At 55.5% G+C, this 22,955-nt stretch overlaps 1 protein-coding gene across 1 annotated transcript in view; it reads right to left on the reverse strand.

Annotated features, from left to right (window-relative positions):
* LOC309799254 (uncharacterized protein) overlaps positions 1-21,860 on the reverse strand; it is a gene marked incomplete at its 5' end in the record, with an annotated part of 59,460 nt that extends 37,600 nt beyond the window's left edge. The window contains 3 exons of the mRNA XM_082612228.1: positions 20,112-20,984; positions 21,086-21,420; positions 21,680-21,860. Of these exons, the coding sequence (XP_082468354.1) occupies positions 20,112-20,984; positions 21,086-21,420; positions 21,680-21,860 (1,389 nt within the window). The remainder of the gene's footprint in view (positions 1-20,111; positions 20,985-21,085; positions 21,421-21,679) is intronic.
* Positions 21,861-22,955: the final 1,095 nt, after the last annotated feature.

A 22,955-nucleotide genomic window follows, 5' to 3' on the forward strand; every position in this document is an offset into this window, starting at 1 on the left:
AAGAGATATCAGTAAATTCTTTTTCACACTGCAAGAAATCTGCCTTCAGCTTTCAGCAAAACCTCAGTTTTGGGGTTATGAGGGTAACAGTTCTTAAGCAAGCAGCACAATGCTTTCACCAGTGCTTTCTCCCTACGATGAATAAGTTTTCAGTCTCCCCACCAGTGCTCATCCCTTCTCCCCTTAATGTCTTGGCCAAAATTCAACCATCAGCCCAGAAAACTCTTTCCCAGTTTCATTGCCTGTACATGACCACGTTATTTCAATCACCTTGGCACATTTATATTACCTACTTCCTAAGGTAGGTATTATATATATGAGATTTTAAATAAAAGAATGCCTGTAAAGTACTTAATGCTCAACTCCTAGCACAATATCAATATTCCATAACTGCTGACTAGCATTATTATTATATCATTTACATTAAAACTGATCTGTACTTTCTTTCACACACCCATGTTCTTTGTCCCCAACTGGGGTAGAGGAAATAAATGAACATATATTGATTATCTACAGTAAGAGTATAGAATGCAGTGTAGGCTATAGAATTAGTGGTGTTCAAGACTGAAACTGACCTGGATTTGAATTCCAGACCTCTCACTTACTTAAGACTTTACGACGCCTCAGTTCCCTTACCGATAATTAGAGATAATAGACATTTCAGGGACCACGGTAAGGATTAAAAATATTATAATGTTTGGATCCAGAAAGGGCATTCATTACCTCATTTAATGTAAACTCTTAGATAATCTGATTGAGTTTTGAGAATCTGATAACGGCTCTGCATCCTTTTGCTAAATATAATTAGATAGGTAGATAACTATTCATAGCATTTTGCATAGAATTCCAGGGCTTTGCTAATACGAAAATCAATCAAAGGCTTTAGTTGGCACAAAGAACTCAGAGAAATTGTTATGGGGCAAGAATTAGAATTCTTCTTGAAATACAGACTATCATCCTGGAGAAGAAAGGACAACATTTTAATGTGGTTAAATTTGGGTCAAAACTATGCACTTCCTTAATGGTGTTTCTACCAGCTCTTGATTTGACTGGGATTGAAATTTCTGACATTACTGTCCCCATCACAGACTTGAAAACCTGGCAGACAATCAAGTGCAACCTACAGTTAAAGGTCGCTCATCTAAAAACATGGGTATGTTACTACCATTCTGACAAGAGCGTTATGAAGATTAAGAAAAAGCACAAATAAACTCTCCTAACACCTGACAGCCAAGTAATACATCTTTCAGCTCTTTCAATTCTTTTTCCTGCTTACCTGACTTATTTCCTTCCCTGCTCTGAGTTCTCACTGTGTTTCATGTCCCACAATGCTGAAGTCATTGTAATGCTTTTACTCAGGAATCTCATTTAACATTTAGCATAGTAAATAAGAAAGCCTAAGAAGTGACTGAGGTAAACTGTCATTATTGCATCATTCTGATAACCTGATTTGTCCGGAAATGTAACTATGTGATTCTCCTTTACTTTCAGTTGCTCACCATTCATGGGCACAAATTGAGTGTATATCAGATATATTAAATTCCTGGAAAATTATCTGTGGTGTGATTTGGGGTTCTATTTGTGTACTACAGCCTTCCTAAAACTAAACTATTATCATTTCTACCCCTCTTCTGTCTGAAAATCCTCAAAACATAAGTTCTAATTAATAGTTATACTAGTTGGCATTATAGTCATTCTTTTTTGCTTTTTCTCTGATTGTAAGTCTCTTCTGACTCTTAAGTCAATTAAATGGGTTCTCTACATATGAGGAAGCTCAGAGAGGAAAATAGGATGAGTAGGGTAAGAAGACATTCACACATAGAATTAGTGGAAGCGTTACCAGTAACAAAACTAGTGAAATTAGAGCTAATTAATTAGCAGCCAGGAAAATTTCATTATGTGTTGTCATTAACTGGTCAACTAGGGTAACTAGGCTTACAAACAATAGAAAGAAAGAGTAGAAAATCTATTGGTTCTGCCAGCTTCTCCTGCTTGTTATCAGCGCAATTTTCTCCTAGTTTATGAAACAATAACAGTTTGGTATTAGAATTTAAATGCCATCAATATAAGATATGGAGATATGTGAAGCCTACTACACTTTCTTCGTAAACTAGTTCTATAGCATCATAAATCCCACAGTAGAATGATTCATTTCAAAGACAAAATTCATGCAGAGTACACTATTTGTTTAAACTTCAAAAAAATCAAAAAAGATTGCTATATCTTGTTAGATATGTTATGAGCCCAAAGATATGTTATGAATCCCAAAGCCAGCCAGGCTATCCCTCTGCATTTCTTTGTCCTAACACAGGCTTTTGTCCACCAGCATCCCCGTCGGCCCCTATACAGAAGAGAACACCGTCTGTTCATCAAGAGCCCCACGCCGCAGACACACGGCGCGGAGTTAGAGCTCAACGATGAAGCTGGAGGAGAGGCAGGGATCTCCCAGTTGTGTCCGGCCTGGTGGGATTCTAGAGAAGCTATTTCTTTAGGAAGCGTCCCTTTCTTCAGACAGACTGGGGCATTTCCAGTGGCTGGCCACAGTGCCCCGAAAAGGTGGACTCAGATGGACTTGGGCATCAAGGAAGGTCCTGTGGGGGGCTCACGGGCTGTTCTTCCGTGTTTCGAACATACAAATCAAGGTGGGGGCAGGCCACCACTAGTGCAGGGCCGACCAGAAGGCACGTTCAACAAAGTGTCCCCTCCCTAACCCCTGCAGCCCCTTCTAACAAAAGGAAGACCAAAAGGAAGATGTCCAGGGAAGCCTCATCTAAAAGGTGGAGGAGCAACATTCCTCGGTGCAAGTGTCCTGGCCGTGGCTGCAGCGGGAGGACCACACCATGCCACCCCCTGGCTGGGTGTCATGATGAAATTTGGACATTATACCAGAAGCCAAAGGGTCACTCCACCAAACCCTTAAGAAAAGGATGAGGGACGAAGCATGTGTGCCCTCGAAGCCCCAATCTTCTGGTGCTCCAGTCTTCAAAACTTACACAAGCTGCCTCTTACATGTCTCCTTTAGTTGTCACCTTGGGACAAGGACCTCTGAGCACCTGACTGAGGAAACAGAAAGGCCGCTGCCACAATCATCCTACTGAGCCCTCTCCCCTCCCCTCAAAAAGGGCCAGCAGCCCCCTTCCCTTGAAAGGGCTTTTCTTTAGAAAGGGCGGCCTGGACTTAGCATGACAGGGGAATGCAGTTTAGAGACACCTGGGACCACGGGGTGCTTTCAAAGCCTCTCCCCGCCCTTCCAGGTCTTGTCTGGTGGGGTTTTCAATATTAACGCCGCACAGAGAAATAACACCCAGTGCCAGGATGAAGTGTTCTTACGTGCACAGGGTCAGATGGAGGGTTGAGGCCCCGAGCGTGGTCCAGTGTCACGGGAGTGGGGGCGGGGCGGGGGGCTGGCCGTGAAGAAACAAGAGGAGGAGGGGCAAGGCTCAGTACTGGATCCTGCTGACTACACACACCCACACACACACACCCACACACACCCACACACACACTTATAATCTTTAGCTGCCCCATGAACTTTTTGTGAACTGTTTAAAACTGGAGGTCTGTTGAACAAACAGCGGCGCCACTGCCAGCCATAATTTCATTGCAACGAGCTAAAGACTGTTAACTCTTCAGGTTCCAGGCCAAAGATGGACCTGAGCGGAAAGGGCCAAGGAGCCGGGGGCCCTGCCTGGCGTGAGGCCCTTCTCCAGAGCGACAGCCCAAATCCTGGGCAGGAACACCCTCATCCTGGGCAAAGGCCGTACTGCGTACACCCCACCATCACTGAGAAACGGGCCCACCCCCCATCTCTCTGGGATGTAGAACTAACTAAGGGAATCTTGGGCACAAGGGACACAGAGATAGGGTCAGAGACACCGCCACACTCACCCCATTCCTCTTCTAGAAGCGGCTATTGAAATAGTTGGGGGTCTTTCTTACTTTCTTCTTTTTTTTTTTAACCTCCAAGGAAAAGTTCTTCAAAAGTGACTTCCCTCACCCTTGGCTGTGGGTCACGCTGCAGGGGGCAAATGACATGATTTAGATGACAGACAGAGCAGGCGCTTTGCTGCTGTATATAAGAGGCTCATCTGCCCCTATTTCTCAACGACCCCCCCCTTTTCTCCCACAGGTGGGTGATGCTTCTGGAAGTGCCAAGATGTGTGAAGTCCATGAAAAGCACTTTACAAGCACCAACCTGTTTCCAGTGGGAGCTGCTAAGCTACACCTTGGCTCTGGGTTTTAACCCTTTTTTCCAGCAGTGGAGAGAAGGGGGCAAGGATGTGGGATAGGGATGAAGAGGGAAGGTGGCCAAGAGAAGGGGTCAGCCGGGGAGACGGAGGAGGGTCTGGTTTCTGAAGAACAGACCAGGAATTGTGGTGGCTGCCCGCTGAACACCCAGTTCTGGGAGAGACCCGGCTTGCAAAACGCAGACTCGCCGCGTGGTCTCCGGCTTTCGGTCTGGCCCTAGGGCCAAGCACAGGAGAGCTTGAGTCTCCCTCGACAGACTTGGGCAGTCATCTGGTCCGGGAACCAAGAGTTATGATTAGCATCCGAGCTTGGCCTGGACGCTGGGGAGAAGAGCCTGATTGGCAGAAAGAGGTCAGAGGGACCAAGATTAGGAGCTGTCCCCCCAACCTCGGCATCCCTGAGTGAGGGCACCTTGGCCCTCTGTGAAAAGACACGAGGGGGCACACGGGTCCCCAGCTGTACCCACCACCGTTCTGCCGATTCCTGCTATGAAGACACCATTATGGAATGAGGAGAAGGAGAGAACGTTTGTTTTGTTTTTTTTCTTTAAAGGCGACTCCCCTTGGCAGGCAACAAACAGATTGCAAAGGAAGGAGCAGTGGCAGTGAGAGGCTGGCGTGAGCGCAGGGAGGAAGGCAGCACCAGGCCACTCCTGCCACCTCTCCTTTCTCTCCACCCCAGCTCCTCCTGGCACCGGGCCACTTTCCACTGCCTCCGCCCTTGAGGCGCTGATGGATTGGTTCAAGTCTGCACAGCACGCTTGTCAAGTGACAGCGACGGAATGGGAAGCAGCGCCACCAAACCATCCCAACTCCACTCCAATACTAACGGTGCCCCTTCCTAGGGCCTCACTCTCTAGGCACCCCATGCCGCATCAGGCACTTATCCAGTTAGTGACCAAGAAGACCTGGACGGGTTTTGGGGAGCTTCCGGCTCAGAAGGCCGGGCAGACGGCAGGGCTCCCAGCCAGCATGCCATGTGCCACGGTCCTCCGTAGGCTGGGGACCTCTTCGGGGAAGGGGTGTCTCTCACTGCACGGGCATGGCTGGTTCTCTGTGGAGGACACGCGCGCGCGCGCAGTCACCACAGCCTCCCAGCTCCCACTCTCATCCATGGCGTGTCTCTGGGCAGGTGGCCGGACCTCTTCAACTTTGACCCCCTCATCTGTAAATCTTTGGCACCGTGTTTTCCAGAGGATTAAACTGCACTATGGACTTGAGTTCTGCCTGGCAATAGCTGGTGCAGGCCACATCTAACCCATTAAACAGCATCTGACTCCACTAAACATTCTACGTAACAAACAAACCCCAGAATGGCTACATAGTTTCCTTGCGGCAGAGGGAAGGCTGAGGCAGGGACACAGAGGGGGCCAGGGAGGGGTGACCTTCTGCAGAGTGTGTGGCTTTCATGGAAGCCCAAAGCTCATGGCGCGGGAGCCCTTCCTGGGACTGCTCCAAGCGCAGACTGAGTCACACACAGGCACTTCTCTACTGGCGTCAAGGAAGGGAGGGATGAAGAAGTTCCTATTTTAGCACTGGGGGCCGCGAGGAGGTGGGAGATGAGAAAAAGCAGTCCAGGGTGTGCAGCGTTGGGGCAAGTCCTCCTGGGATGTTTTCCCCAGTATGCGTAGCAGTGGGGAGAAGGGAACCCCAAGGATGCACCCAGGTCGGGGGGAGGGTCGCAGGCTTCCTGGGGTGTGGCTGAAGGAGGTCGCCTGACTGGGTCCTGCAGCCGGGCATGGGTGCTGGGGGGGAGTGGAGGGTGGGAGGAGTGATCCAGCCTGCCCAGGCTCTGTCTCTTGGCACACTCCAAGTCATGGCTGTCGCCGCCTCCAGAGGCGTCCCCACTCACGACCCAAGTTTTGCATTAGTAACAGAGCTGCGGAGCAGGAGTGCGGGTGTGACGGGGTGGGGGACGGGAAACTCACGTGGCTGGCCCTGACCTTTTGAGCAACCAGAACCTTCCCTGCCTCCTCCCAGGGCGCCAGGATAGCGCCGCGAGCCACTCGGGTCAGTCGGGAGTGAACTTGGCCTGCAGCGGCGGCGGCGAGTGGGGGAAGGGCGCCCCCTCCCCCGCCTCAGCCCTGAGCACGGATCGGTCGGCATCAAAGGGATTTTCTCTCCCACCACACACACCCGCGCTGCCGCAGGCTCCTCGCCCCTCCTCCGCCAGGTCCCCGCGCGGGGCCGATCCCGCACACGCACCCCCCGCCCGACCTTCCAGGACCCCCGGCTCTCTCGGCCAGCCCCCGACCCCAGCTCACCCCGCCCGCGCGCTCCTCTGGGCTCCCCCTTCCCAGGCGCCTGCCGCTGAATCTCTGACAAAAAGCAACTTTGGGTGGGCGCACGGAGAACCCAGGATGTGCGGCGGCGCGCCCCAGGGGAGTGGGCACTGACTGGAGACCGCTCCGGCCCATCGTCCTGCGCTCCCTTCGGCCAGTCTGGAGTGTTCTCTCCGTGGACGCCTCCCCCACCTTCCCCGATTCAAAGATGCAAGCCAGGTGTAGCCAACTGTAAAAGGGGGCTCGGGGGCTTGGGGAGGGGGGCACCAGCAAGGATCGACCGGGAGAGCCGCTGCCAAACCGGGGCTGCCCGCCACACACCCCCTTTCCCAAAAGCAGAGCCGTGGCCCCCCGTCAGCTCTTGGACCAACCTCAGACACTTCCCCTTCCCCCCGCCAACCCGCCCCCCCCCACGCCAGGCCTCGGCTTTTTGTTCCTTTCACTTTCTTTCACGGTTGTGCCACACACAACCACGCGTGTATGCAAGAGGGGGCCCCATTTGGAAGCTGGTGTCCCTCAACAGGAGGCAGCAGCCCAGGACAGGAAACCGAGGTTGAATGCAATTAATCGACCTGACTCCACTCCTCCCCGCCCACCCACCCACCCTCCACACCCCCCCGGGTCTGGTCCCTACAGGCTGGGATCCCACTTGGAGTCTACACAACCTGGAAACAAATCCAGAATAAACGATCCATAGACCACGACTCTAGAGGGGGTGTCACTGCACTGCAGCCTCCATCAGGGCTTTGTAGAAATAAAGTGAACTCACTGCAAACTCCTCCCCCCACAAGGAACAAGCTATACCAGAAAGCTATTAACGACAGCTATCATTAGTACACACAGGAAGCACAAAGGAACTTTTTACGAATAAAAGATGCATAAAACACAGGGTCCTGTGATCTGCACCCGGCTTCCCTGCTGATTGTGTGCAGCCTGGGAGTCCTGGGAAGGCTGGGGATGAGGGTCAGAGGAGGACAGGGGCTCCCACTTTCTTTACGAGGAACAATAGGAACCCCACGTCTGTTCATCTTGGAACCCGGAACACCCCAAACAAAGCTGTGGGAAAACTGCGGTAGACGTGGGGGCCCGTGAATTCTTCTAGCTGTTCAGAGCTTAATTACTCCTCCTTGATCCGTGGGACCAGACACGACACCACCAAGGTTAAAATGCCCCAAACAGCGCCGAGCAGATGTGAGCGAGCTGGCAGACGCGCAAATGAGGCCTGCCTCGGAGCACGATAACAAGTGACTAATACGTTGCATATCGTTGAAAGAAAATTATTTTTCTCTGATTTGCATTTGCTTCGGGGGAAAAAAAAGCCAACCAGAGTCCCTCTTCACAAGCACGAGTCTAATCCTGGAAATGCAGCCCGGCTGCTTTAAGAGAGCTGGAAGGAGGGAAAGACTGCCAGCGCTTTGGCGTTGCAGGCTTGTCTATCTTTCCGCCTTTCCTCCAAGGCGAAACTCGTTTTGCAAGCAACATTCCTACAGAAAATGGCACACGTCATAAAAAGAGACCAGTTTATAGAACTGGCACCAAAGTTCATGTATCATTCCAGAAGCATCTCCCAGCTCCCCTCTAGGGAACCCAACTAGATGTAGAAGTCCACATTATAACTCAGAGAGTAGATCTGGGGGCAGGGTGGGGCGGAGGTGGACCCATAATTTGCAGATATCCTGCAAGCTGTACACTCAGGGGCCGAAGTCACACAGAAGGGCACGATATAGAGTTAAGTCAGCTCTAAATGATCCTCCAAAGCCCGGGGGCCAGGGCTGCGGAAGCCTTCAACCTTGAGGTTGGGGGGAGTGGTGTTTACACCCAGCTTGCCCCAGGACAGCCCAGGGGCAGGCCCATCTTCTGGACCAACCTGAGGACCATCCTGAGCCCGCCAGCTTGGACCGGCCCAGCGGGGTATTGCTGCCACCCACCAACTGTTCTCCCTCCCACCCTGGCGCCTCCCCGCAGTGCCTGGCAGAGGACCAGGAACTCAGAGAAGGCCGGGCTCTGGGCATTTAGTTGATTAAGTCACAGAGTGGGTGGCGCTGTGGGCAGACCTCAAGACAGCACCGTTGGTCCTGCAGCTGAAAGGCAAGCGCGCTCTTAAAAACCGGGAAGGCAAAGGGAGGCGGGTGATCAAAAGCCGACTTGCACCCCTCCCCACCCCCATTCACCCCCCCTTCGGGTCCTGAACCTACCCACTTGTGTTTCCAATCCAGGAAACAGGGCCGAGGGCATAGAACACAGCGGCCGCCCGTCTCTTGAACTTGTCTGAATAACAGGGCCATTTCAGAGGAAGAACAACGGCCTTCAGAGCCTCTGCAATTTCCAGAAAGCCTTCAGTTAATAATACATTCTTTCCAACAGGCTTGCTTTAGGGCGGAAAGTTATTTTCCCAAATCTTAACAACCCGGTCACAAGCCACTGAGGCCCCAGGTCAACAGATCCCGGCCAAACCCCTCCAGACAGTTGACACTCATGACCCCGCAGGCCTTCTCCTGCCACCTCTGCCTAACAAGTTCCCTAAACCACAACACACCAACCAGCGCGCACGTCCACCACGATCCCAGGAGCCAGAAAGATGCGTGTCGCGGGGGGCGGGTGCCGCCGCCGAGGGCTCTCTCGCAGCGCATCCGAGGGCTCCCGGGCCAGCAAGGGGCGGCCACCTCTGCAGCTCTCCGCGGGCCTGCACGGTGCGCGCTCTGTGTGAGCGCCGAGGAGGCACAGCGCTGCTCGTGCGCCAACAGCTGTCACATTATTTGCACTCGCTGTAAACAGCCTTCACACTCCCCCCTTACCACACAGTTAAGGCCAGACTAACAATCCAGTTAGAGATCAAACCAACAACAGCAGCATTGTGTCTGCCTTCGCACCAAGCCCAGCAGCTGGCAGGTTTCTCCGGAACAAGAGACCCCCCTCCCCCCACCCCTCCAGGCTCCAGCCAAGGCTAGCCGAGGCAGCAATGCGTGTGTCGCTGCTGATTGTTAAAGCAAGACAACACAGCCATTTCGCGCAGAGTTCTGTGCGGTTCATCAGCTCTCCCAGAGTTTCCTCCTCCCAGGCCCCCTCCCCCATTTCCTCAGCTGGGAATAAAGGTTGTTCAGACTCCCAGGGTCGGTTTCTCTGCTCAGCAAAGTGTGGGTCGGCCTGCCCCGGCCAGGCCTGGGGTCCTGCAGCCCTCTCTACCGTGGTCCCAGAGGCTAGGCAGCCCGGCACTTTCTGCAGCCCAAAGCCTCGTGTGTTTCGGAAAACCGTCCAACTCCCTGAATCCTTCCTGGTCGCCCCACTGACCAAAATGTCTCCTTTTATGATTTTTGGTTAAGTCGAACATTTCCATAATCGTCATTATTAGCGCAAATTACATGCCTAATCGGTCCTTAAATAGATTTTAATTAAATAATCATACAAGGCTCATTTTTTTTAATTTTTATTTATTCATTTATTTATGGCTGTGTTGGCTCTTCGTTTCTGTGTGAGGGCTTTCTCTAGTTGCGGCAAGTGGGGGCCACTCCTCATCGCGGTGAGCGGGCCTCTCACTATCGCGGCCTCTCGTTGCGGAGCACAGGCTCCAGACGCGCAGGCTCAGTATTTGTGGCTCACGGGGCTAGTTGCTCCGCGGCACGCGGGATCCTCCCAGACCAGGGCTCGAACCCCTGTCCCCTGCATTGGCAGGCAAACTCTCAACCACTGCGCCACCAGGGAAGCCCCCAAGGCTCATTTTATGACTTAAGAAAGGCATTAGTTTTCGTTATAAACTTTCCACCAGGATATAGAATACTGATAGCAGACATATACTTATTCTTTGAAAAGCACCAATAACTGATGGGCAGAGTGTTGGGAAAGCAGACCCTGCTTCACACCTTCTGGAAATCCAAGTGGAGACTAGACAGACCACATCTGCACAACTTTCCTCCGGAGAAGGGAGAGGGGATTTCTTCCTCCAAAGCATTACTTTTGTCTTCTCTTTGGGGCCAGGAGAAAGGAACCCCAAATGTTCCTTTTCCTTGCCCATCTGAAGAGATCTCTCCAGCTTAGAAGTCTCTTCTAGAGACCACTCCTCGCCACCCCCATCTGTTTTCCACCCCTCAGTCTGCTGAGAGCCGTGGTGGAAAGCAGGCAGGCTGTGCTTGTTAAATGCTGTGTAAAATGCTGTTAATAAAATAATAAATACAAAGGATGGAGGCTGCTGGTTCCATGGGTGTTTTGACTGGAAATGCCTTGGCACTTGTCATGTGTTTATGGGAGGGCAGACAACTCTAGGATTTACATAGTTTGGACATCTCTGTACTTCATTTATTCTTTCCTAATTGACGTAGGCCTAGAGCTATTTCAAGTTTGCATTTGTACAGAACTGTTAAATGCCTAAGAGTTTCTCCAATTAAACCAAGTTTTAAATCAGACCCAAGGCTGGAACGTACTCTCGGCCTCGCCCCACTCCACCCTTCTGCCTCTGTGGCTGGAGAAAACAAACAGACACTCAACAACGATCCCCTGTCCTTGCTCTCCCCACCTTCACCACCCCCACCCCCGGGGGGGGCACCTAGGGCAAAGGTTAAGGTGTCTTCAGATTACAGGCAAGGCCCTGGCTACACACACTGGAAAGCACTGCAGTTGGGCGCATCCTGGGCATACTCGAACTTCTAAAATAGTGAGCTAAGATGGGGGAAAACTGCTGGCCTGGTAAAACCCACTGTTCACAAAACAATGTCAGCAAAGGCTGAAAGGCATTCTTTAGAGAGGTACCAGGGACTCATGCCTACTGAAGCTCTTTCAGCACAAAGTCTTTTAGGGGAAGAAGGGAAAAGGAGGGTGGGGGCGGGGAGGAGAGAAAGGCAGCGCTCCTGTTTCAGAGCAGGCATCCCCAGAGAGTCAAGAACCAAGTGTAGCTTCAATCAAACGCTGACTTCCCCTCTGGGAGTCTAGTAGGAAACCTGATCACAGTAGCTTACTACCGGCCTGGATCCATACAGGTCTGGTTTTCTTCTCATGCTAGTAATTTTTTTAAATACATATCGATAGAAAAGAAGCAATCCCTGACAGACTTTTATTGAAAACCACACTGAGACCTCATAACATCCAGACTTAATCCCTATCAGACAAACCACAGCACCTCTGGCCCCTGCAGTGGGCCAGACCCTTTCACCTCTTCCCACCAGGTCTCTCCCCTCCAGCCGTTGCTGTTCCCTCTCCCCAAAAGAATGACGGGAGAACTTGCCAAAGAGCACCTAGATACCGGTACTGGAATCAATTCCTAACCATATAAATGATCCCACTTAGGGGGAGAAAAAAAAAATCCCAGCCTTTTCATATGGATTCCTTTAAAGCCCAGAATGCAAAGAACTGTAACAAAGGGAAAGAGGAACCCACGGAGGCAGACCTGGAGGAATAGCCTCAGGAATACCCTTGGAGGGGAGCTTAACCTGCAGTTTGGTCCCCAGACACTGGCCTACGCAGGTCTTGGTTGGGGGGGGGGGCGGCTGGCATCTCAGGGGCAGCAGGGAACGGAGAAGCAACCTATAGGAATCTGACCAGTCATTCAAAGCAATTACTAATCCTCCGGGCCTACTATGTGCCAAGTATTCTTTGATCCTAAAGGTGGAAAATTATTCCCAGTCTTACAAATGAAGAAACTTACTGAGGCTCAGAGGCCATAAATAACCTGCCCCCAAGGTCACACAGCTAGTAAAAATGGGCCACGGTCAAACTCAGTCCTGGAGTTGAGGAGAGGAGCCAATTATTGGTCAAATTGTGCCATCCAGAATCCCCAAGAAGTTCGGAAGCCTTCCTTAGCCCTTGTACTCCAATACAGGGTAAAAGGATAGCACTTAACACGTATGAAATTCGGTCCACAAGGAGCCCGCACCCTAGTTTCTCCTACACCCAGAAATCTCTTGGTCCATGTGAAGTCTTTCGAAATTTCTGCCAACATCCTACCCATCTCCCTACACTGGAACACCCTGGTGTGAGGCCAGGGGTTCCCAACAAGGCTCCACTTTCCCCTCCTCCAGGAGCCCAGAACAGGCAGTGGGAGGTGGGTGCTACTCTTAGGTCTCTATAAAAAGTGCTGACACCTGGAACTAGAAGAAGGCTTGCCACATAAAGCAATAAATCAAATTATCTAGACAGAGCAAAAGCCCTTTGGAAAGACTGCCTACATCTACCTTTCCTAGGACTTTAATGAAAAACTCAGGGACCAAAGTGGGCTGGGGAGGCAACTGAGGGGGAAGCGGCTTGCAAGATGCTGGACCCTCCTGGACTCCTGGGGGTCCCCACAAAAAGCCAAGTCCCGAGACAAGCCGGAGGTTGGGGTTATCTCTCCTCTCCCCAACTTCTCATCCCAGCAGCGCAGGGTCAGCGCTCAACATCCCCTCCCCACCCCATCTTCAATTTCCTGCTCTGCCCCGGGCTTTCAGAAGCTCCGGGAACCATCCACACCCGATGCCACAGACGCCACAGGCTCCACGACCGAGGGCCGTCTCCAGCTCAGCTCGGTGGGAAGGGGAACGGGCAGGAGCGCCGGACACTCAGCCGCCCCTGCGGCTTCCCGGCCCCGGGCGGGTGGCTCCTCCAGTGGCCGAGGCTCCGGATGTGTGAAATGGCTCCAGGAGCGCCTGGGGCAGGCCAGGGCCTCCGCAGCGGGAGGGACCGAGGCGATGGCGGAGCCGGGTCCTCACCCCTCTAGTCAGCCAAACACGCCCCGGCGGCCCGGCAGCCCCTGGCTCGCAGCCAGTGGCTTTCTCTCTTTTTTAAACTTTCCGGCCTTGGCCATCACCGCCGATTGGGACAGGATTTCCAGCCCCCGCCTTCCCGCCTCCACACCCTCCGTGCAGGCCCTTCCAACCTCCAAGGAGGTGACCCCCGCCCCCGGGCACCGTGAGTCCCCTGGGCCACCTGGAGCGAGCCGCTTCCCAAAGCGATCGTCGTGCGGCCGAGTCCGGGGCTGCTGCTGCGTCCGGGGAGGAACTCCCGCAGCCTCCAAAGGTCCAGGCCTGCCCGCAGCGGCATGCAGAACCGCCCCCTACTCTCGCTCTCTTCGAAAGACCAGACGCGGGGGCAGGGGGGTGCGGAGGAAGTTTAAGGCCTGTCTTTAAAAAAAAATTTAACTCTTCAGATGCAAGAATGTGGGTGCCCTTGGCACGGTTATGAGCGCTCGGGTAGAACAATAGAAATGGGGGGTGCCGGAAATGGTGCAGGAAGACCCCTATAACCCTATAAACCTCTCCTCCCCCCTCGCAGTTACTACTAGCATTAAAAGATCCCAGTGCCTTCAATGCAATAGTGCCTGTTTATAACTTTTCCCTGCTGGGTCCCCATACCCTATACAAGCCCCCTCCTCACGTTTTGAAATCACCAGGGCAAAGATCGCTCCCAAATCTGTGACCTCCCGGAGCTCTTGGGCCTCTCACCTGCTCTTGCCCCTGGCACCCTGACCTGACTCACCCTCTTCCCCCCAGTAGTTCCTCTGGTTTGCACCTAGACAAGAAATTTAGTTTCATTTAGCTTCCGGTCTTTAATTTTAGCAGGTCTCCTTTTTGCATGCACATCAATATGGCAATTACCATCTAAAAGCTCGCCCAGCCCCGGGTCAATGTAAATTGATCATTGTCCGCCTTCCACAAAATAACACCGGGAGTCTGTGATGCATAATGAGATTATACTGGAAACTGTCTTTTAGATCAAATTCTATTTTATGCTGTCAGGATCTTCTCCTGGCGAACTTCCCCGCTAGTCTAATCACGGGGCGCCGGAGCCCATGGGTGCTGAGGGGCGATGGCTGGCCGGGGAGACATGGTTCTAAGAAATAACAAAGTGCGGGGACGCCCCCCCCCCACATTTCCAACACCCTCAACTAGGGGCCGGCGGAAATGAGCCTGCGCTGGGAAAGGGGACCTTCTTACAGAAACGTTGCGGGGGGAAGAGCTCGTTGGTTAATTCCCATCCAACAGAAAGTCAGCTATCCCTTCCGGAGGAACACATGGGGGGCAACCAGCGAAAGCCGTCGGGCCGGGCTGGAGGTTGGGAGACGTCCACGGCCAAGTGCTCGGGGCACAGGCGGCTTGGCTGCCACGGGGGTGGCCTGAGAAGACCTTCCACTCCTGCCCCGGCTGCTTCTCAAGCCAGCGCCACCATCTAGGCCCCGGCAGCGCAGCCAGCCTTTGCAAACAGACGGAATCCTGCCGGCCGTACACTCCGGCGAGGCAGCCCGGTCGGGCCGGGCCTCCTGACTGCGCGAGGCCCCTCCAGGCCCGAACCATGTGAGCCGAGGGCTGGAGGCCTCCAGCCAGGAGAAGGTCCTCCCGCCCCTGCGCGGCCCCCGGGGCACGGATGTGACCCTGGAGCTTAACAAAGGGCCTTCAGAGCTCCTTTGGGCCTCGGGCTGGCGGGGGGAGCGGTGGGGCCAGGGGGAGAGGGGCGGTACGGCGGCCCAAGGGGACCCGTGAGGCCCCACGCCCCGCCGGGCTGGGTCTGCCGGGCCCGCCGCCCTCGAGGAAACCACCGAGGTGGCATTGCCGGGGCCGCTGGGCATCCCGAGGACCGTCCTGGTGTTCGGGCGGCTCGGAGGCCGGCGAGCCTCCTGCCCAGCCCCGTGGGCCCGGCTGTCGTGCCCGACCCAGCGCGGGCTCCACCCGAGTGCGGTCTTCCCGATAAAAGCTGGAATTCCCGGCTGGGCTCAGACAAAGAGGGACCGCGGCAAATCGACGCCGCGGGCAAACCAAACCCAAGCCGAGTTTACGCGCGCGTCTGGGGTCACAGAGGCGCCTGCTAATCCTCCCTACGCTGGCCGTCCCCGCACGGTCTCCTCAAGGGGGAAAAAAAAAGGGAAAGAAAGCATACCTCCCCTTGATTCCGCCCAGAGGCCGAGCTTCGCACTTCTTTCGGTTCAGTCTCTCTCAGTTCACTAGGCCCTGCGCCACCTTAGCAAACAGGGCTTAGAGGAGCGCAACATCCCTTGCTTCCGACCCAGAATGCAAAGCTACTCCTCTTTTTCCTCCACCATCCATCCTCTCAGGGTCCAGAACTCAAAAATCTTTCAGAAATCCTCCTACCTGCTCAAGACATACTCTCTTCCCCACTCTAGGTGGGAAGAAACTATAACCAGAAGCAATCTTAGTAACCAAGGGCCATCCACCCTTAGCTAGGCACCGTCGCCCTCAGTTTCCCTCTAGCCGAAGACACAGTATTTCCCAGTGAATGAGTGTGCGAATGTGGTTGTGTGGCCCACACTTCCGTGCCCTGCTCTGTCTCACCGGGCAGGAAAATCTTCATCAGGCATGGAGGGGTTTTTGTCATTCAGCCTGTGTATCTAAGCATGGACGTATGCATGTGAATGCTTTTTGTGTTTCCAAGTGACCCTCTTCACACCTTTAAATGGGCTTTTGTCTCTCGAACGAACTTACAGAAATTCTGCTCTAGTTTCCAGCTCAACAAAGTCTGGGATTTTCTCCTAGAATCTCGCTCTAGGTCTCAGTATTTGCATACCCATGTTTACATTCCTCGCGGCCAGTTCTTTCTCTCTTCTGTATCTCTTGTTCCATGTGGGCACCAGAGTCCAAGTGTCTTGATTTGTCTCAGCACATGTCATTCAGGCGCACATCTTAATCTGTGCATTCCTGTCTAACACGTACACCTCCCCACGAATTACATTCTTGCTTTGTCTATAATGGGGCTCGTTCCCAGACCAATATGGGTTTGCAGTTTAATGTAACTAGAGGATCCCCTAAGACTCCAAACCCTAAAAGGAAGAGGAGGGGGAAGGAGAGAGGAGTGTGACTAATGATTCATTTCTCTATAGGGTAACCCACCCACCAATTTCTACCTCAGGGAAAGAACGAGACCAATGCCTGCAGAGTTGTATTCAATTTTTAGACCCATTCAATGTTGACCCCATGGATGTGTATACAAATGATCGGTCTTGTACACATCACTGTCCAACTCCTGTTTGGAGGCTGCCTCCCTGCACATATCTTATTTGAACTCGCCACAAGTTCATGGTTAAAAGTGTTTTTATTTACATAGACAACTCAAGGACCCCTTTGCTCTCTCCGACGCATACCTGTACGCACTGGCCAGGCATTTCAGGCTTGGGTCTTTGGTAGGCAACACTCTCGGTCAGAGGCCCCACTGACTAAAGCTCTGAGCAGACCTTCACATACTGGGCCTCTGGGAACGGTAAGGTCTAACCTCTGCATCTCCCCAACTCAGTTCCTTAAGTGAGGGTGCCCACCGTGTGTGTTCACACCTTCCCCATTGAGAAGTATCGGGTCAAATTAGATCACCTAGCAGCTGCGTTTGGTTCGTCGAAGAATCGAGCCCAATGTACCAGGATGTGAGACTGCATACACAGAAGAGAAAGGAAAACCCTAAGCCCAGACTCCCGCCTCCTCTCCCCAGGGGGCTACTTTGCCTCCAGGAATTTCTACTACACTCCCCACCCCCACTCTCCCTATCGTCTTTAAAGGGTTAAGAGAAACCCTCGCAGCCTTCCCTCCACCCTGGTCGCTGGGCCCGAAGGCTCGCTCGCTCACGGGAGTCTGCCGCCGCCTCCGCGGCCCGCCCCCCCCCCCCTTCCCGTCCTTCAGCCGGGAGGGAGCCTGCATGCCTGTCTAGACCCATCTATCACAGGCACACCAACAACACCCGCGAGAGCGCGGAGACCCTACCCAGGTCCCCCTGCCTGCACGGTTCCCGGTGGACAGAACGCTGGAGCGTGACCGCGCCTGCAGGGTCGGGGTGGGACTCTACGGGCTCGGGCTGCCCCGAGCGCACAGCGGGTCCGCCCTGGCCCCGGCCCACAGCGCTCCCACCAACACGGCTGCCGGGGCACAGTCACAGCTCTGTGCGCTGGGCAGTCCTATTTTTATCTTGTCTAATCCCAAACTGGGCGGGGAGCACAGACGTCGTGCTTAGAGATCAAGAGATAGGCGAGGGAGGCGGGGAGGAGCAGCCAGGCAGCGACGCGAGCGGGAGCGAGTTAAAGACACGGTCGAGGCGACCGAGAGCAGGAAGAAAGAGCGGGCTGCGCGGGCCTCGAGGCGCCGCACGCAACGCGCCGCCCGGCCAAGTTACACTCGCCTCCCGGTCGCCCCTCGCCGCCCATCCCTCCCCACTTCCCAGAGGCGCTCTCCGCAGCCCGGGCCGCGGGGCCCCGGCCTCTGTGGGAGGCACAGGCCCGGCCGGCCCTGCAAAGGGCTGGAGAGAATCGCTAATGAGCTGTGCGGCCCATTGATCCGGAGAACACTTCCCAATTAACTCTCAGTCACCTACTGGTGACAGCGCCTCAAAGGACAGCGCTGGGGCCGTCCGAGCCCTAACCCCGACCTGCCCGTGGAGCGCCTGGCGCCCGAACCCCGCGCGCGCCCCCCCACTACCCCAGGCAATCCCGGTGAGTGGCGGCGTAAACCCGCACACTAAAGGCCAGCCTCGGGTTAAACCTGGACGGCATATTAATCACCGCCATCTCCCCGCTTCCTCCTCGCGGTGAAATCATGCCCAAAATAAACACGGGAACCAACACTGCAAAGCCCAGACCAGATAACAGGTCGGGGGTGGAGTGGGAAGGGTCGAGAAGCAAATGTATTTTCCAAGTGTCCACGTACAGGAGTCTCGGAGGCCGACAATTAAAATGACTTCCACACAAGCAATTCTGTTGGCCAAACCGAATCCAGCACCTCGTAAGGATTGATTTCGGCCCGCGGTGTCCGTTTCCAGTGCCACAGGAAGTGTCAGATGGCTACAAATAACCAAGTCTGTCTGCGTTCACCACCCACCACCTTCTGGGGTGGGCCATTTCCTCCTCGTTTTTATTCCCAAGTCATTTTAAGGATTTTTCTCCAGAGACTACCCCTAGAATCAAATACCACTACCCCTCCTCTGGCCTTCTCTCAAAAAAGAAACAAACAAACAAAAAAACCCAGCTAAAACCCTGAGCTGTCTACTCTAGACACAAGAGGCTGTACGAATACCTATTTGAAGCGCGCTGGTTTCTTTTTTTAAGGTTTGTTTTTAAATACACATAACCCTCCCCCCTCCTTCGCTCTTCCATCCCCGCAACCCCCCAACCCTTTAGACGCCGGCGGCGCGCGCCCTCGCGCGCGGGCACTCACAGCCTCTAGCTGGAGATCGCGGACTTTCTGGAAAAGATTCATTAACTGCAAATTAAGCCTCGCCCCGGCTTCGGCCTACACGCGGCCAGGCTCAGCCATCTCAGGGACCCGGGGACGTGCCCACTCGAGAGTGCAGGCGGCGGGAAGCCCGCCGGGACCACGCGTGCCTCGAGCCGCCCTACTCCGCACACGGCGCCCCGGGGCTTGCTTGGTCAACAGCAGGAGCACGTCGCCGCCGCCCCGAGCCCCCTAGTTGGCGGAGGCTCTGCAGCGCAGCCGCCCGCCTGCTCCGAGCGCGGGCCCCGCGGTGCAGCGGCGCCTCGCCCTCCCCGCCTCGGCCGAGGATCGCGCCCGGGTGCGCAAGTTCCTCTTCGCCCTCGGCCTCTGCGCCGCACGCCCTCCGAGTGGGACCAACTTCCTCCGGCCGCAGACTCGCACACGCCCTACAGGGCTTTCCACCAGACTCCACGCTACCCAGAGGAGGACCCAGGTCTCGCCCCCCGGCCCGCCGCCGCCCCCGCCTCCGCACGATCTACCCCCACCCCTGGGGGTAGATCTTAAACTTAAAACCAACTTAAAACCAACCCCACGACGTCGCGGGGAAGGTGCGGGTGGACCAGAGTGGCAGATTAAAATTTTTAAAGAACATTTACAAAACAAAGCGTCTGACCTAACTGGCTGGCTGGCGGGCGGGCCGAGTCGGAACTGGCTGTCGCCTGTTTCGATTTCCTAGTATTTTTTTTTTAATCCATGTGATTCACGCTTTGGAGCAATCCAAAAATAGCCAAAAAAACCAAAAAACCGGGACTCCCCTCCCGAGTCGCGCGGCAGCGGCGGCAGCTCGAGCTCGGCTCGGCCCGGGGCGCCCGCCACACACACCCTCGCGCACGCACACGCCGTCGTTCCACGAGCAAGAACGAGCTGCCCCCGGAGAGGTGAGACGAGGCAGCGGCGGCTGGAGGTTTTTACAGTTCTTTCCCGAGTCGAAAACGAAAGCAGACGGGAACCCGCCGCCCTCCCCTTCCTGCTAGCAAGCTAACGCCGAGCCGAGCTTCCCAGCTTCCAGCCCAGCTCACCCCCACGCCCCCCGCCGCCGGACTCGCGGCACTCAGCGACGACCGCGCTCCCGCGCACACAGACACACACTGCCTGCAAACTTCTAATCCGCGAACTCCCTGCTCTCCTCCCAGCCCCCAGGGGGGCGGCAGCCACCCCCGCCGCGCCCCTCCCTCCCCGAAGCCCACGCCGGGCCGCTTAGGTTGGCTGCATTTTTAATAACTTACAGCTAGGAAATAAAAACGAACGCGAGCAAAGCAGCCAAAGTGAAGCGCGAGGCACAAGCTTCGAGGGGTACGCCAGAGAGTCAGAGGAGCCACCCGCCGCTAGTCTGGGCCCCGAGGGAGGGGGCCGACTGCAGCCCGCCGCACGCACGCCCGCCAGCCCGCGCGGCCTCCGCGGGGAAAGGTGTTCCGGGCACTGACCTGAAATCCCCAGCCGGGGAGTAAGCAGGGAGCCTGCGATCCGGCGCTTTGAAGTTTTCCCCGGAGCAGAGTCGAGGCGGCGAGGAGGAGCGACGGGAGGTGGGGTGGGTGGGGAGAGGTGTGCGGGGTTGGAGGAAAGTGGGGTGGCGACGTTGGCGATGGGAGAAGGGGCCGGGCCGGGGAAGCGCGGCGAACAGCAAAGTTTGCCGTCCCCCGCTGCCCGCAACCCGCTCGCGGGGCCGCGCTCGCTCGCCTCCCTCGCCGTCTGCTGCCAGCCGGCTGCCCTCGGGGTCGGCCACGCCGAGGGGTGGGCTCTGGGCCGGGTGGGGGCGGGGGTGGGCTCAAAGCCTCCGGGCAGGTGGCGACAGCCCCACGCGATCCTCCGGGCTCCGGCGGCTGGGCCGGGCTCAGCAGCTCTCGCGTCGCCGCTGCTGCCGCCCGCGCTCGGGCAGGAGCCCCAGAGCCATGCTGACGATTAGCCGCGAGCGCCCGCTCGGGCTGGGTGTTTATGTGTGTGTGAGTGTGTTGGCCAAGTCTTCCCTGCGCGGCGACAGCGCGGCTTGGGCTCCCCGCCCGGCAGCTCGCGGGCTCCCCCTCCGCCGCCGCTGCCGCCTCGCTCCCGCTCTCGGTCGCGGTCTGGGCTCCGGCGCGTCTTCCCCGCTGCCGCCGAGCTCGGTCCGCGTTCAGCAAGGAGCGTAGCTCTGCCTCCCCTCGCCGCTGGGAGCCCAGGCTCCGTCTGCCGCCGCACGCCGCGATCCCAACGCGTCCCCCCTCCCTGGTTCCCTCCTCTTCCTCCTCCCCCTCCCTCCGCCCTCTCGCCCGCCCGCCCGCCCGGCCTCCCTCCCTCCCTCCCAGCAGCCGCCTCCCCTCCCCCTGCAGGCGCAGCGCTCAGGCGACAGCCAGCCGCCCGCCCGCCGCCGCCTCCAGCTCTCACAAGTTTGAGCTCCCCCAGCCTCCGCTCACCCTCCGCTCACCCTCCGTTGCAGCGCCTGGGCGGTGGGGTGTCGGAGCGGTGATTCCTCAAAAAGGTTTGCCCGAGTTTCCCCAGCCGTCATCGATTCCCGGCGCGTTTCGCCTATCTGGGTTCGAACCCCAGACCACTTGGGTGGCGTCCCCCTCGCCCCTTGTCCTCCCCTCCCCCGCTTGGACCGAGTTGGCTGCGCACACCCCGCCCGGGCGCGCGTCCTGGGCGAGCGAGAGACCGACTCGGGCGGCGGCGGCGGCGGCGCGGGCGGCCCGTTGATCCTGAGCCGAGGGGATGGGGGGCGGCGGGGACGGCTCTCCCAGCCGCGCGCCGAGACTCCCCTCGCTACCCAGAAGGCCGGTGGAGGACCGCAATTACTGTAAAGCGCCTAGCACTCGGCTCAGCCAAAGCTGTCAAACCCCAGCGGCAGCTGCCGCTGCCTCCTCTCGCCACCAGCGCTGCGCTCTCCCGGTCGTGCGTCCCCTCCGAGACCAAGCAGAGCCTGGGCGAGTGCGCGTCGGTGCCCATCCCCACACTGGGTCCCCCCTTCCTCCCGGAGAAGCCCTTTACCATTTCGGTGTCCAGAGCTACCTGAAAACACTACCGTGGGCAACGGTGGCCGTTCCGCCCGAACTCCGCGCCCGAGTTCCCCGGACGTTTCGATTGTGTGGGAATTGTTTGGAGAGGCGGGGGATGGAGGAGGCAGCCCGTGGAGCACAAGGAGGCGGGAGTGGGGGCGGTAGGGGAGTGGAGATCCACCAGAATTTCTCCCCGTTCTCAGGCATTTCACAGTCTGCACCTCAGATGATTAGAGGGTCTGTCCTGGCCCCTCACCCCTGCCTTGGGAGATTATCACCCGCGTTTTATTTTCCTTGGCAGGGAGCAACTTTTGGCTTACACCGTTCACTCCATAAATTTCCACTCGGTAACGTCGCGCTGATCGGAGCTCGGCGGCGGCGTACAGCCTGCGCCCGCAGCAGTTCAATTCAATTGACACGTGTTGAGCTTCTCCAGCGCACCCGGCGCGGCGCTGGGAGCGGGGGGTGGGCAGGGGGCAGGCAGGTGAGAGGGGGAAGCGGAGAGTCGAGGTTTCGGCCTCCCCAGAGCGCAGAGCCTCTAGGGAGAGCCGAGAAGCCCCAGTTCTTGAAGCGGGCGGGAAGGGGTGGGAGCGGGGGAGGGGTGTTCCGGCCTAACCGGGCCCGGACACCGCCGCAAAAGGTGACCCCACTCCGTTGCTGGATAGGCTCTTTTTATGCTGAACGTGTGCCGGAGTCCAGCTCCAGCGAGTCCAGGGATACCCGAGGGATGGATAGCGTCGGTGAAGGAAATAATTCTATTACACTTCTTAAAGTATCAGCATTGCATGTTTCTCTTATGTCTTTATTCTTCACAATCACAGGTTTATATATTGTAGTTGATTACATTACCAGGTACGTGGCCAAACAATCTTAGCACAATCGAACCGCAAAATGTTCTACAAAGATTTTTTTAAAAAAATATCCCCTAGTTTCTAGATGTCCTATTAAAATATTTCCCCAAGTTCCCATTAATCACAGGTTATTTCTTAGTAACCAAGCCAAGCAGTTATATGATTATTTCAATTGTAAAAGTTGGAGCTACTTGTTCCTATTTCTCTTCTTGCATGCGCAACCTATTACAATGGTTCCATGAAAATATTTACAATATACCCTGCATGCTCTTTCTCCTTGTTTCCTTCAACTGAGACAGCGTTTTCTCCCTACCCTGGCAACCAATTCTGCTCTAGTCATTTGCTTTTCTATAATTAATCTTCCTTTATAATAGAACCATAAATTTCCTATGTCATCAGAAACTCCGGCCCATGGCCATAGCTCCATACTAGAGGGCGTTTTTCATAAAAA

Source organism: Mesoplodon mirus (assembly GCF_964341445.2).
Source record: "Mesoplodon mirus genome assembly, chromosome: 3".
NCBI lineage: Eukaryota > Metazoa > Chordata > Mammalia > Artiodactyla > Ziphiidae > Mesoplodon > Mesoplodon mirus.